The sequence below is a fragment of the Maylandia zebra genome, linkage group LG14, assembly GCF_041146795.1.
Source record: "Maylandia zebra isolate NMK-2024a linkage group LG14, Mzebra_GT3a, whole genome shotgun sequence".
NCBI lineage: Eukaryota > Metazoa > Chordata > Actinopteri > Cichliformes > Cichlidae > Maylandia > Maylandia zebra.
In genome coordinates, this window is record NC_135180.1 from 18,757,966 (window position 1) to 18,773,159 (window position 15,194).

General features: G+C 37.9%; 1 protein-coding gene across 5 annotated transcripts in view; it reads left to right on the forward strand.

Annotated features, from left to right (window-relative positions):
- The window catches only part of gria4a (glutamate receptor, ionotropic, AMPA 4a), a 123,500-nt gene extending 112,439 nt beyond the window's left edge, over nucleotides 1–11,061 (forward strand). Inside the window, exons 16-18 of one of the 5 annotated variants that reach the window (XM_004543870.3) lie at nucleotides 669–783; nucleotides 2,372–2,509; nucleotides 7,631–11,061. In XM_004543870.3, the coding sequence (XP_004543927.1) occupies nucleotides 669–783; nucleotides 2,372–2,509; nucleotides 7,631–7,795 (418 nt within the window). In that variant the 3' untranslated portion in view covers nucleotides 7,796–11,061. Of the gene's footprint in view, nucleotides 1–668; nucleotides 784–2,371; nucleotides 2,620–7,630 lie in introns of those variants that run through there. The other 4 variants (XM_004543872.2, XM_004543869.3, XM_004543871.2 and 1 more) reach the window with 4 other exon arrangements.
- Nucleotides 11,062–15,194: the final 4,133 nt, after the last annotated feature.

Genomic DNA, 15,194 nt, shown 5'->3' on the forward strand with positions numbered 1-15,194 from the left:
ATTCATCTTTAGGAACACAAGAATTTCATTGCCTAGTTTCATCCAAATATCATAGCAGTCCATCGATTTTAGTCACAGCCCAAAGTGGTGGACTGGCAGTAGTCTTCCTGTTAGTGTATTTCGATGATGACTGATTGTTGATGACTGCCAACGGATTAACCCTTTGATGCTCACCCCAAATTTCACAACTAATGGGGTCAAAACAGTCAACCAACCAACAGACAGAACTACCCATTTGTTTTCTCTGATGATATGCATTAGGGAGAGTTTAAAGAAAAGATCATTTCTGCTTCGACGCATGCAAAGTAAGTTTGCGAACTTCTCACTCTCCCAGTTGTGACACAGAGCTAGCCTGATGCCAATAGTCCCGGTTTAATAGTAATTGCCTCTGGATTGTTGTAGGTTGAGCTGGGGCAGCATGGGTGTGTTACCTGAAGTGACAAAGGTGGGTCCCACTCATATGTCTGTAGCTCGCCTTAGCTCCTCGCTCCCCCCAGCCCCTCCTCAACGAGCATACACACATGTATTCAGTGGGATCCATGCTAGGTCACTCAATCTGAGCAAAAGTTTTTCTTTGTTACTGAGATGTGCAATGCAAATGAGAAATACTCTAATAACATAAAATAACATGACCTATGATGTTATTTATGTTATTTTTACACGCGAAGAACCCCAGTAAACCTTGCAGTTTTGAAACTGAGCGAAGCAGGCGTCTTAGACAAACTGAAAAACAAATGGTGGTATGACAAGGGAGAGTGTGGACCCAAGGACTCTGGAAGTAAGGTCAGTCTCACGCTGCTGTGGCCCGCAGAACGCTAGCCTGAAACTCTCATCATGAATACTACTGCAACTACTGTCTTAGAAATAGCATTTTAAGCACTTTAGATATTTCTTGAATGTGCTCCACATTAAAATTAAAAGAGTCTTTTTGGATGGTGGACCACATTTACCTCATTTTAAATACAAATGAAGACAACAGTCTTCTTCAGTCTCTGTAGCAATCTGAGGCAATTCCATCTTCAAATCAGTTATGTTGAAATATATTAAAATATGTAAAATCAACAATCTTCACTTCCATGTTTCTATTTTAATCTCATATGCTAGTCCATTCCACATGAGAATGGCACTGATCCTTATGCATCAGCAATATTAACTTGTTGCAATTACTGTCTCCATTTTATATTTGAGATTTAATCAGGGACCAGCTCCCTTGTTTTCTATTAATTTAAGAATGTTTCCATAATGTCTAGATATGTTATTATTTCCTCAAAACTTTTGTTGAAAGAAGTCAGTCAAAATAAAAAGCAATGATCAGCAGCTACACTCATTTGACTGGTTAAATTGACATGCTGTAAAATCAGTTCTGGAGTGTGCCAGGAGCCCAGCTACACAAATATATATAAATTTTTAATAAGGTAAAAACAGAATGTTGCATTTATCATTAATAGAGTTTATATCACTAATAAATAATATAATGAGCTATAAGCTAAGCTAAAAACAAAACACAACAAAATTATGTTTCTATATCTATGATTACGCTTTAGTATTTGTATAAATGGATCTAAATTACCAATGAATTACAATTACAAAGCAACTGGGAAATAACCAGGGAGTTCATACTGCATACCTCCCCTGTTAAAAACATTAATCAAAATTATATTCAAATTTTTTCAAAGTTAAACCTAAAAATTGTTGCTAAACAGTTTTGGGTTTTTTTTGCCCTGCTATAAATATTTGACATGGGAGTTGCTTTAAGTTTTAACTAAAGTACTGGAGCTTTTCCAAAAAATAGAGCAAAGTAAAATCCCCGCTCAGATTAAAATCTTGCTCTACAAATAATTCACTCTTGCTGCACTATTTTGCACACTGTAACATTTCTAGAACTGTTGAATGTTTTGTAGCTGTAGTGATAGATTTGTAGTATAAAGTATTTGTGGAGTAGCAGATGTGGTGGCAGTAGATATTAAAGTTTTATATGAGTAGTATGTCAGTTTATATAAGTAGAATGTATTACTGTGATCATTTATGATAATACCATAACTTCAGTACCTGTAACCATATTAATTTTTCTGGTATATTCTCCATTTCTCTGTGTCTAACTTACTGTATCTGCTTTTCTTTGTCTGCTTTTTCCCTCATTTTCCCTTTCCCTCTGATCATTCCCTATTCTGTCTCCACCTTCCTCATTGCACCACTCTCCTTTTACTGCTCTCACCTTGAGCCTACTCAACGTCTCACCTCACTTTTCCCCTTCTTCTCTACTCTTCCTTCCTGTCTACCCACCACTTCTCCTCTACCTGTCCTACTACTACTACCCTTTCATCTTTTAAACACATGTTCCTTGAATCCTCCCTCCCTCCCATCTCTTCAGGACAAGTCGTCCCAGGCTCTGAGCCTGTCCAACGTGGCTGGGGTCTTCTACATCCTTGTGGGCGGCCTGGGCCTGGCAATGCTGGTGGCCCTGGTCGAGTTCTGCTACAAGTCACGGGCCGAAGCCAAGCGCATGAAGGTGGACCTTAGCCCCCCCCACTGCCCCAGCCCCTCCCCCAGCACCCAGAATCTAGCCACTTATAGGGAGGGGTACAACGTGTACGGCTCCGAGGGGGTCAAGATATAGGGGTAGGATTTAGAGGCTCCCGTATAGGTGGGGTAATGGTGGTGTTGAACATGGTGGTGGTGCTGTAGATTTTGTACCGACGAGGCTGTCGCAGCAGCCCCACGCAACCGTGTTGTTCTTCATGTGGTGATAAGTATGTGGTCAAGCATTGTGGAACCAATGTACTTTTTAATTTGTTTTTTTATGTTTTCTGCTTCATTTTGGCTGTTTTGGTTATTTATTTATTTATTTATTGGCAGAATATTTTCTTAGACTTTTGGGTTTAAATTTGGTTTGCGTTTTGTCACGGTTACATCACCCTGGGCTAGACTGGGGTTAGAATTATGTGACCGCAGATTTGGTTCCATCGTCTTTGGCTGCAGATGATCATGATGGTGATGATGATGATGACAGTGGTGGTGATGCTCTTGGTTAATGACTAGGCACCTGCATTGTAATTTTCAGATAACATATTGAAGCCGCGATGCACAACTCCAGCATTAAATACATTTTGATTTTTTAGAACCTTTTTATTTTGAATGAATAAATTAATGAATATATTATTTATTAATTATTTATATATTAATTACCGTAATTAATGGTGTTGGTTTATTATCTTATTTCACATGTGACATCTTGAGTCCCTTCTTTAAAAGTTTCAAGTTTATTACTGCTAAAAACGTCTTCGTTATCCTCATCTGCTGATGTGTTTTCTTGGTTAAACTTTCACAAGGTTTTAGGGATTATCTATTTTCAGTTTTTCACCATCCTGAGAGCAAAAGTTTGTTAATTTGGTAGCCCTCATTAAAATCTGTGACTGCTTCCAGCTACAAATTAATTAGCTAGTGTGCGGACACCAATTACTGTGGATTTGGGTCTGACTTAAAATATTTTTACCCAAAATGTGACAGACATCTTATGATGAAAAGCATTATTAAGATATTTATATAACTGTAGATGTCCGTTCTTTCAGCATAACTAGACATCTCATTACTCCCTCTAGCACCACTGCAATACCAGACAAATGGGTAGAGTGGGTTGTTAATAGCACATGAACGCAGATAGAAATTTGTGTTTGGTCCCTCTTAAGACCAGTTAGTGTTGAGCCAATTCAAACTAATTTAGAGCACGTCTGGTCTTCTGAAAGCTTCAGCAAAGTTGCTGCTGCGCCACATTCCCCCTGAAAAATTACCTTAATCAGTAGAAGTACAAATTCTTGAGGGAGATATAAAATGGCAAGGTGATTTTTTTTTAAGCCAACAGCAGCTTTTAATTGCTTTTATTTATTAATTTATTTATTTATATTTATTCATATCAAACTGGTTTCTTGAATATGAGTATAAGTTCACTGTATTCAAATGGCCTCCACGGTCATCAGATTTCAATCCAATAGAGCAACTTTAGGGTGTGCTGGAACAGACGCACAAAATGTGCAGCAACCATGTAAAGCTATCATGAAAATAAGGATTAAAACAATCTGAGGAATGTTCCCAACACGTTATTGAATCTATGCCACAAGAATGAATACAGCTCTGAACGCAAAACTGGATCCAATCCAGTGCTAGCAAGGTGTACCTTATGAATTGGCTGGTGGGTGTATACTAAGGTACAGGTGAACACAATGGAAATCCTTTGTGCTAAAAAGTATACGCAAACACCATGAGTCTAAATGATCTGTTAATTCATTCCTTTTATTAAATGTGTTAATTCCTTTTGAATTTATAATAGAATAGCCCTTTGTTGTCATTGTACAATACCAAAATATAATATAAAAAATATAAATAGCAGACAGCAGGAATAAATATAGAGAAATTTATACAAAAACAATACAAAGGCACACATTGAAGAGCAAGTTCCAAGTTACCAGTCTCATCTCTGCTGGCTTTTAGTTGATATTGTGTATCATCTACTCTACGTCTCTATTGTGTCATCCAATACCTGGAGTTGTGCATCCTTACTGCAGACAGACAAAAAAGGCACTTTGGCTTTCCAGCTCTGACAATTTCAAAACAGCCCGGTTACTTACTTAGTTTTAATGCAGACGAATAATTGATGAAGCAAGTACTTCATATGGAACAGCTACTCTGTGATGTGGTTGCAACATGACTCATGTTTATTGTTATATAAAGGAGCAATTAACTAAAGTGAACAGAAAACACTGAACATTTCAGTGCGTAGGAAACCATTTAGAGGCATTATGAGGTCATACTTGATGTTCACCTTGAGGAAAGTAGCAAAATCGATACAGAGGATGCAAAAATAAGGAGAGCTAAATGCGCACTGAATGTTGGCTCTTGACATAAACTGACAGTTTTGAATACGATGGAGAATTCACCAAAGACAAACCACTTTCACAGCGGACCATTTTGGACCACACTCAAAAGTAACAACACTGATGTTAACAGCAATTCCCCAAATGATTATGGTCTGCTATCAGTCATACAAGAATATTTCAAAGAGCAGTGGTACCACACAAAAGAAATTAAATGCATAGGTTATTTAAAAATTCCATGTCTTCTCTTTAATTCTACACTTCACAACCCTTAAAATAAGAAAGCCATACAACGGAAAGGGGAATTAAATAATACACAACATTATTTTCAGATGTTATCTTGTAATTCAAGTATACAAAAGTTCACACAAGAACACCTGATTCGAAGTTTAAGATTAAGAATGTACTATTTTTCTTTGCTAGCATCGTTTAAACAGATTATTGCCTCTAGATGTTCAGTGTACTCAGTTTGAAAACCTCTAACATGATTTAGCAGGCGAGAAATTTTAAGAAAACAAAGCATCCCAGAGTAGCTCATCTGTGTGAAGTGTCACCCGACTCTGAGCAGTATAGCCAGTCACTCCCTCTCTATGAATTTGAAACCCTGGAAGAAAAATCACTCCTTCCCGTTTTCCCTCTGTCTTTCCAAAGTCCTCACCATTTCAATCCTGTCCTTCCAAATCCACACCCGAGTCTGTCAGGTTACTGAAACCCAGAACCCAAAAACGCATGGTCACCTATGAAATGCAGTTGTCTAAAACACAAACCCTTCTTGTCTATAGTGTACATGTTTGTGGATTGTTGCCTGCCTCTGTATGCTACAGTAGCATTTGCACAGCGTGGTAGCCTCTTAATGAGATTTGAATGTGCAGTTTAGGGTGCTTTCACACCTCATCTGTTTAACGTAATTCAAAAAGAGGATTAGAGCTTTTTTTTTTCTAAAAGACAAATGAATACTAACATCAAATCAAAACATTTTACATCGTTCTCTAGATAACCTCTAATTTGGTGTCAAAAACAAACTTAAAGGTTTCCTGTGGCGTTTTTTATCATTAGTACCACAATGTATGATTGCCTGTTTTATTTTATTTTGTTTGCATCATGCACAAGAATGCACATGTACTCTTGCTAGTAATCGCTTAGCACAGCAATTCACAAAAAAGAGAAGAAGTGCTAGCAAGTAAAATGTAAATTAGAGTTCAGTCAGCACCACTGTGATGTAAAGATGTTATTTCCATTTGCAGTGGTTTATATTTGGAGAGCATTGCTCTCTTCTGGGACTTCCCTACCCTTTCTCACGCATATGTGGAAAGCATAAGTCAGGGAGAGCACTCCTCCCTGCCGTTTCATCTGCATATAGGAAAGCTGCAGGAAGGCTGAGCACAAGCAAGAGCCTTGATATGGATCTAAGCAGGCATTAAGGACAACAGCAAATTACTGATTAAGTCGGACACAACAAGAAAGGAGGAGATGGATTGGAGGTGGGATGCAAAGCTGCTTGCAGATGCATGCATTACATAGCACACTCGGTCAAGATGTCACATAACAAGAAGCCTACATTCCAGGCTTTTATTAGCAGCTTTTATAATGCTCCCACAGCCTCAATGAATGAAAGTTTTTAAAAAGTAATGAATAAACTTTTTCTTTTTAAATGAAGTTTGTTTACACGAGAACTCTACAGGTCACCTTTAACAAGTGCAATTTCAAAATTTGATATTTTCCAGGCTATTGAACTGAAATCCATGACCCTTTTTTTATTTTGGTTTGTTTAATAATTAAAAAAAGGAATAAGCTTCATGTCTCATATTTGGTCAGCATTTTACAATAAGAGACTTGTTTAGCCACGTACGACTTTACTAACTACTTTAATTTAGGGGACACCTGAAGGGGAGGTTACGGTGAAGCAATCCTGAAGTAATAAGGAACTGCTGAGTTAAGTAGCATCTCCCAGCTGGGTATTTGGTAAATAATCATTTTTATACTATAAAATCCAGCATCAGGCATTATTAGGGTAGAACTGATGAATAACTCATTATCTACTGGGTTGCTCCTTATTCATTCATTTACTACTACAGCTTCTATTCCTACAACCAAGCAATTGTTTGTGTCTCTTATTGTAACGTGTTTTCCTTATATGTTGATCTAATGGTCTTTTTAGAGGGATCAAAAAGATGCTGACTAGAATTTACCAAACCACAGGCTAATGTCTTTGTTACTTTTGTTAAACACCCTTGAATACAAAGACATGTACTGAATAATAATAATAATAATAATAATAATAATAATAACAAGTGTAAAAGGGAAATTAAGTACGTGATCAGTTTGAGAAACGGCAAATGTTTCAAATTTTTATTTGATCAATTATTTAAAAGAAGAATCCATCATCAGAGTTGCCTCTGATTAGCTTGATAATTAATTAAATCCTTTATTTGGTTCCTGTAGCACTGGTTTGCTTATGTACAAACTCCAAACAGCGAAACCTTCTCAATATAATTTTAACTATTTCAAATATTTTATATGTCTACGTGATCGCGCCCTGAGACCTTTTTTTTGTATTTGTGAGCCTAATATGTGTAGTGTGTGTACAGGCACATGCATGTATAAGTGCTTTTTGTGCATGTGTTTGTACAGAAAGTTGTCGTTTTAGTTGTTGTTGCATTTGCTGTGCGGTGTTTCTGTCTATGAGAGTGTTTTCTTTTTCTCAAACGATATCTCCACTCTGCTATTTCCTCCCCTTCTCCCTTTCATCTCTCCTCATGTAGCTGTCTTTTTCTGAAGCCATGCGGAACAAGGCTCGTCTGTCCATCACAGGAAGTGTGGGGGAGAATGGCCGCGTCCTGACGCCAGACTGCCCCAAAGCTGTGCATGCTGGCCACGCCTCCCTCCGACACCCCGGCCTTGCAGTGGTCTCCTCTGGACTGCCCTGAAAACCAAAAAACACCTGCCGTGCCTTAACAACACACAAACATACTAGGACTTCGACAAAGACCCAAACACACACTTACATACAAAAAGATCTATATATATATGCTCACACACCCGCACGTACATGATCATAGCAACAGAAGCTCAAATATTCAGATACAGAGAAACACATTTTTACATGAAACACACACACACCGCATCATCATTTCACATTTCCTGCTGCCACTGACTCATTTTACAGAAGACTGATGAATACAACTGTGGAGCGAACGGTGTAGAAACAGAGCAATGGACAACTATGGCGTCACACTTGCCTGCAGCATTCTTTTCTTTTTAATTTTCTTTCTTATCTTTTTTTTTTTGAGAGGATGCCAATATCGCGAGATCATCGAACCAACAGGAAAGCCAGCACAGATTCCCATGAACAATGAGCTGTGAACACGACCATAAAACTGATCATGATGATGACAGTGAGAAAGATGATGACCACAGCCGACGAGAGGAAAAAAAACAAAAAACAGACAACCAAACTACTTAGCTCCCGCTCTCTCGTCATTGGACAATAAGCCACACCCCCTTAACAGCGCCTTACTAAGACGACAAACATTGTTTTCATCATAATCATCATCACGGTCGTCATCAATTTAACTTGCCTGCGAAGAGTGCCAGCTAGTATAACCCTTAGAAGACCAGAAAACTGTAAGCTTGAACATTTGGACTACTCAGCCATGGACTGCTCAAAATGAATGAAAATGCTTATAGAATGGTTTCTCTCCCCAAACCAGCGAGTTAATCAATATAGAACAGAAGTAACCTCCAAAACACAGACTACACAGGGGTTTGTAAAAGAAAAAAAAACGTGGTGATTCATGGAGCCCCTCATCAACAGCATCAACATGACAGTAGAAATTCTAAATAGCAAAGTGATGAGTACTTATTTTGCCGAGTGGGTGAGGTTGATAAATAGAGAAAAAAAAAATAAAAAATACATGGGCAGATCTCAAATGGCTTCCTAACAAAGTGTTTCTCAGCCTGACAACTGGGATCTTACAGACGTTTGCAGAAGAAATGAATGAGACGTTTGAAATACGTTGGGTAAAAATCTTTAAAAATGTGGGAACGCATTCATTTTCCACTGTAAAAGGCAACTGATATTTGAACTATAAAGGCCAACTTTGACAATTTCCAATTCAGTTCAACTCAAATGTGCAGTTTGGTTGTTATTTGAGATCCTCCATCTTTTCCAGTCGCTGGGAAAAGGTACCATATCAGAGAGCTTGCTTTTTAAAACTGTTGTAAATAACTGCGTAGCAAAACAGAATTCACCTGTCTTTTTTAATCATCTTAGATAACAATTCATTGCAATAATGAATATAAAAAAATGCCACTACTTGTAATTAAGATGAAATTTTTTTTATAAATCTACATATTATATATAATACAAATAAATAAATATATATATATATATAAAAGCCTATAGAGAGCTATAGAAAACATTGATCACTGATTGTCAGAGGCCATGGCATACATTCTGTTCAATGGCTGTTTTTTGATAACTTGAAAATATTGAAATACCACCGTTTTCATGTGTCCGAAACAACACTGAATGTCCATCTGGCACTCACAGAGACACACACGTGGAAACATGCGCACATACATAGTTGCATAGACGCGGTCGGCTCAAACCATAGAACCATTAGTTATTCACTGCTTTACACTGTCTAATAGTGTCTTTACCCCCCTCAAATCTATGTTTTGTTAGCTGCAAAGCCACTTGAAACAATGTAAAAATGCCACTGTTTATGACTGTACGTAGAGGCGGTAGATCAGTTTGACTGCTGTACTGCTGGGAAATAGTTTGGGGCATCTTCAAAAGTGTAGCACTAATGGTGCATTTATTTTTTTTTTAATCACATTTTGTCATCGCGTTTCGTTCACATTCATGTTCAAACTGAACGGGTTTGCGCTTCAATAAGTGGACTATGTTTTCCCCCGAATCTATATAGTACGGTACATTTTTGGGGACCTGAAAATAGAAAAATGCATATTGCATTAAAGACCGGTGTGTAGGTGTTAGTGACATCTGGCTGTCAGATTGGAGACTGCAACCAGCAACAAACTTACAGTCAACGTCATTTCAACAGAAAAACACAAAGGCCCTCTGGCATTTGGCTGGTCCAAACCTGGCAATATCCAATGAAGACGAGCTGCTTCCTGTGTATGTATGAAGGGCTCATTCTAGAGTACTGAAACACAGTCATTCCAGGTACAGGTTGTTATATAATGATGAAAACATGCTTAAAGAAGCACTCTAAATCCTGCACACTGATCCTTTAATATCTGAGGAAATCTTGGTAAAAAAAATAAGGGAAGTAAATTAGTGCAGTTATTATACTGCAATACAGCTAAAGCATGATGCTTAAGATCTGTGTCATAATGCAGCCCGATACTGTATGTTTATGTTTTTTGCCCTTCCAATTTTGTTATTTTATAGTTTGTCCTTTACCCTACCTCTCACCTGCTTAGGCCATCATTGTTCCTTCCCCACGTTTTGTCTTATCTTCCTTTGGCTCGTGTCTCCCCTAACATGCAAAAAGCTCTGTACATAGCACATCTCAAGAATGATTTCTTGAAAATATTTTAATTTCTTGCCCTAATCCAATGCAAAGTAACAGGCTAGAGATTAATCAAGAACCTGAGACACCGGTTGACAATCTGAGTTTCTTCTAGCTCTGCGTTCTCAGCGTTGCTTTCCTTCTGTATCATAACCTTGTCTGTTGAACTCGCACCTCATCTTGTATTAGTCCTGCATCAGATCTATTCAAGCCAAACAGACAAACACATAAACAGAAAAGAACCTCTTGAATCTACATGTATTTCCGACAACAGATTTAAACTATCCATAAATTTTACCAGTAAAGTAGAAATTTTCTACTCACTTCTCGGCCGAGGGGATCAGGAGCCTGCAGAAGTACTGCACCAATCCAGCATGAGAAAAAATGCTCAAATAGTGGGTTTCTTACAGTTATCATTAATCCAGCTCACTAGACCAGAAACACCAGACACTTCAACCTCACATGATACTGTTGCCTTTTCTTTTTTTTTTTTCATTTATTTTATTTTTCACCACCAGAGCATAAGATTTTGTGCGAAGACAGCAAAAAGCTGACCGGTGGGTTGTCAATGCTCTGGCTTTAACAGTTTCTTTCTTCCTTTATTTCTTTCTTTCCATCAGTTTTCTTTTTTCTAGTAAAACATCAATGCTCAATCTCCTGTCTCTGTCTGTGCTTATTTATCCAGTAATCTCAATTCTACACCTCCAACAGCAGAACGGTGGATTCATTTTCAACCAGATGATGAAATTGATATTGATCGCTTTATTTAATGGTTTGTTTCACAATGAAAGATCCATAGTCAAATATACTTAACTGGACTGAGGTAAGTACTAACTAAGCAGTATGAAACATGAGAAAAAAGCAACATAGAAAGAAGGAAAGAAGAAAGCCAAGGAGTTCTACAGTTTGGACAGATTTAGACAGACTCCCAACAAAAGTACTGGATTAACTTTGGAATTGCAATCAACTTATAGCCACAGTTTTCAGGGATTCAGAAGTAACTGGAAAAAATTTAATTTTATCAATTTTATTGTTTTTATCTATTTATTTATTTAACATGAAAGTGATTTGAACTCGATCCCTGTAGTCTAGAAACCCTGAGCATCACCAAATGCTGTGTTTCCTCCCGTGAGATGCTCTGTTGCTGCTTGTTTGTGGGTCTTTCTCCATTTTTGTATTTAATAATTGAAAAGCATGCTCTACTCATATCAGGTGACTGACTTCACCATTGAAATATACAGATTTTTTTTTTTTTTTTGCCTTGAGAAACGCTTGGTTTTCTTGTGTATGACTTGAGTCATCATCCTTTTCACTGTGAAGTGCTGTCCGATCAATTTTGCAGCACTTGGCTGAATCTGAGCAACGAGAGTCAACAGCTCCACTGGCACTCATACATGCCCATGCCTTAACATTGCCTTCACCATGTTTGATAGGTAATGTGCTATGTTTTGAATCACGAGCTGTTTCTGTCAGTCTTTATACTTTTCTCTTCCCATCATTTTGGTACAAGTTTAATTTGGTTTAATCTGTCTTTTAGACATTTTATGTCAAAGTCTAATCTGAGCTCCTTGTTCTTGAGCATAACCAGTGGTTTGCACCTTGTTGTAAACTCTCTGTATTTATATTCAGGAAGGCATCTGATAGTCAACTTTAACAGTGAAACTCAAACCTTCTTAAAAGTCTTCTTCACTTAGGTTGATGTTGAGGTTTTCTTAACCAAGTAAATAATTTGCATCTGCTTTAGCTGACACGTGTAGTCTTTTAGGTCTTTTTAAGACTATAACAGATCGCTGATTTTACCACCCTTAAGGTTTGTCTATCTCTCTGATAGATTTGTTTTTATGGCCTAATGATGGCATGACCTCATACTGAGAGCTACAGTTAACATCTACCAAATCCAAATTAAACACAACACTTGGAATCATCTACAGATCTTTTATCTGTATAATTACTTTTGAGCCTCAATCACATCTTCAGTCACATATTGATTGTTAACTGTGGCCAGTTTTTTGCCTCAGCTGCCACTGTTATTTGAAGAGATAAGAAAACAGAATTCAATTGACTGCAATCTGTATGTAATGTACTGACATCTAGTGGTGAGATCATACACACTGTACCTTTAAATTCTACTATAGTTGTGTACAGAGGCAAAAAGGGTTATTGCATTTTTTCCACTTCTAAATCTGTAAAACTACTACATGCACAAAATACATGGTTGACTTATATGAATAAATTAGCACTTAATGTTGAGGAAAGTTAATGAAACACTTAACTGCCAAGGTACAACAGGCACAAGTATATAACATCTCCCGATAGAGCAAGTTTAAGAGTGTAAAGTCATTATGAGACATTAAGTACACACAGTTTTAGGCAACTCGAGTCCTGACATACTCCAAAGCTGCTTTTATCCACATGTACCAGCCAGCAGGTCATAGTCCTCTCTTTACAAATACTCTTTTTCAGGTAAAGATAGAGTGTGCAGGAGCCATGACACATGATCCCCACTTATTCACAAACAGCAACATGTGAATATACAATAATTGTAGTATTTTTGATGCAGGCTTATCCACAACATAAACAAGTGTTAGGATTTCAAGGTCAGGGTTTACTAATCTTGTATTTAATCCCAGATCTACCAACCAAACACACTTTTCCTGAGGGTTTCTTGTCTTTGAGTGAGATTCTAATCAGAGTCATTCATACCTCAGCCAGACCATCACACAGCCCAGTTTACTCAGGATTCGTTAGACTAGTTTCTGGCACAGAGATAAACAGCCATTAACCACCATGGAGCAGGGAGGTTTGCAGAAAGATCTAGCTTTTCATGTATTATCACCAGCACTATGCTCACATCGCTACAGTCAAATGGGAGCAGAGTAGGGACCTGGCAGCTTAAAGACCATCACTGCCCAACCAAACTGAGAAGGATACAGTTTCACCATGAACTACTGAGAAATGATCCGCACCCCAGAGCAAAGCGTTAAAAAAAAATCAATTAATTCAAATTCAAATTTATATTTATTTATAGATTTGTTACATGTAAATACTAAATAAAACACGTTGCAAGTAGCAATATAAAAGCAGGCAATAAGACCAGAAGTTACAATGATTATTTGATGATTTTGCACTCATTGAGTTTCTCTAATAAGAAAAACACTTTTACAATGGAGAATTTAACACAACACCAAACTGAAATAAGTTCATGGATATCATCTAATTGTCTATAGATTGCATGCAGCTTCAGGAACTATTTTAGTGTTTTGTTTCTACATATTTTCTGCTTTTTGCTTTGCACTTAATAAGCAAAAGGATCATAGCAGATGAGGATTACTGCGTCCATTAACTTGACTTAAAAACTAAAAAAAGGGTTGGATTTTTGTGTCTGTACTCGTGCCATTACATGATTTTAAACCAAAACGAAATCGCTCAATCAGTGGTTTTGAGAAATCCATTTTTCTCCAGAGACAGATGGAGGTTTTGGGGTTGTTTTTTTTTAAGTTTTACAGGACTTCTTATGTGTCTGCCCTGTGTGATACCAACATGTCTCAGTCTCTGCCGCTGTAGACCTGCCGTTATGGGGTTAAAAACTCCCTGCTGTGAGTTTGTCATTTGGGTTGTATTTTTCTTCAGTCCTTGGGGATCTAACACTCTTAATGCAGAGCTATCACCAACAAGCATTTCCCATTATTTCCCATCTCACTCACGCTCTCGCAGAAACCCACACATGCGCTCGCACACCATGCTGTGTTATTACTGACAAGTATTTCCCATTTACTTGAAGATGAAGCAAAATAACAGTTTTGTGGAGTTCCACCACCCTTTTAACCTTGCACCTTCGTGTGCAAATGCACACATGTGAACGCTCACACGCCTCCCGTCTGCCTCTTTTATCGTTACTGCAGAGTGACAGCAGCCTTTTCACCTTTTTATTTTTACTGACACGATTTATCTTTCTCAGCCTCTGCCTTACCTTCGCTCAGCTCTGCATTATCCCCCTTCTGCTCGGCCCCACCTCATTTCTCCTCTGCTCTCACTGCTCATTCTCTTTATCCTCCCCTCCTCTTGTCATATCTTATTTCTCCTGTTTTGCATTCGTCTCTCAGGGGGAATCCCTGTCACACCGTGATTTGTCATCCACAGCTCCTTTCCCGTTATGACCACCTCCCCTGCTCTCTCTTTTTCTTGAGGCATTTCTCACGATCTGATAGAAGATTAAATCCCAACACTCTTAGCACACACAGGCAGCTCACCGTTGTGCTGGTTTGTTGTTGTTGTTGTTGCCACTGCAGCTGCTAGGATCTGAATATTTTAAGACTGTTAAGAAGTGGGGTTACTCTAGTACATACTACCTACCTATACGCGTACAGAGCTGGAGTAGCCGCACACAAAAAATGAGATGACAATAAATAAATTCACTGCTGGGATTCTTCAGGGTTGAATTAGTGCAAATTTTCTGGCTGAATGAATAATAAATGAGATTGTTTGTCATTTAATGCCAATGGAAAAAGAATGACTAAAATATTTTCAGTTTTGATTTATGAGTAAATCAAATGGAACTGATTACAAAAAACAAAAACACTTTGCTTCTGGATGATTGTCTTAGCTTTTTCTGCACACTGTGACAACTAATTGCTGATTTCTCTGACAGTAGTAACACACGCACTGGGAGTCGAGGTCAAATGTCAGATTACATACAAATCCATCATGGCACCAAATTTACTTCACGAGAGTCCAAGGAAGTTGGAAAGAAGCTGCTGAAGGGAGATTTCAGATATGCAGTTGACTG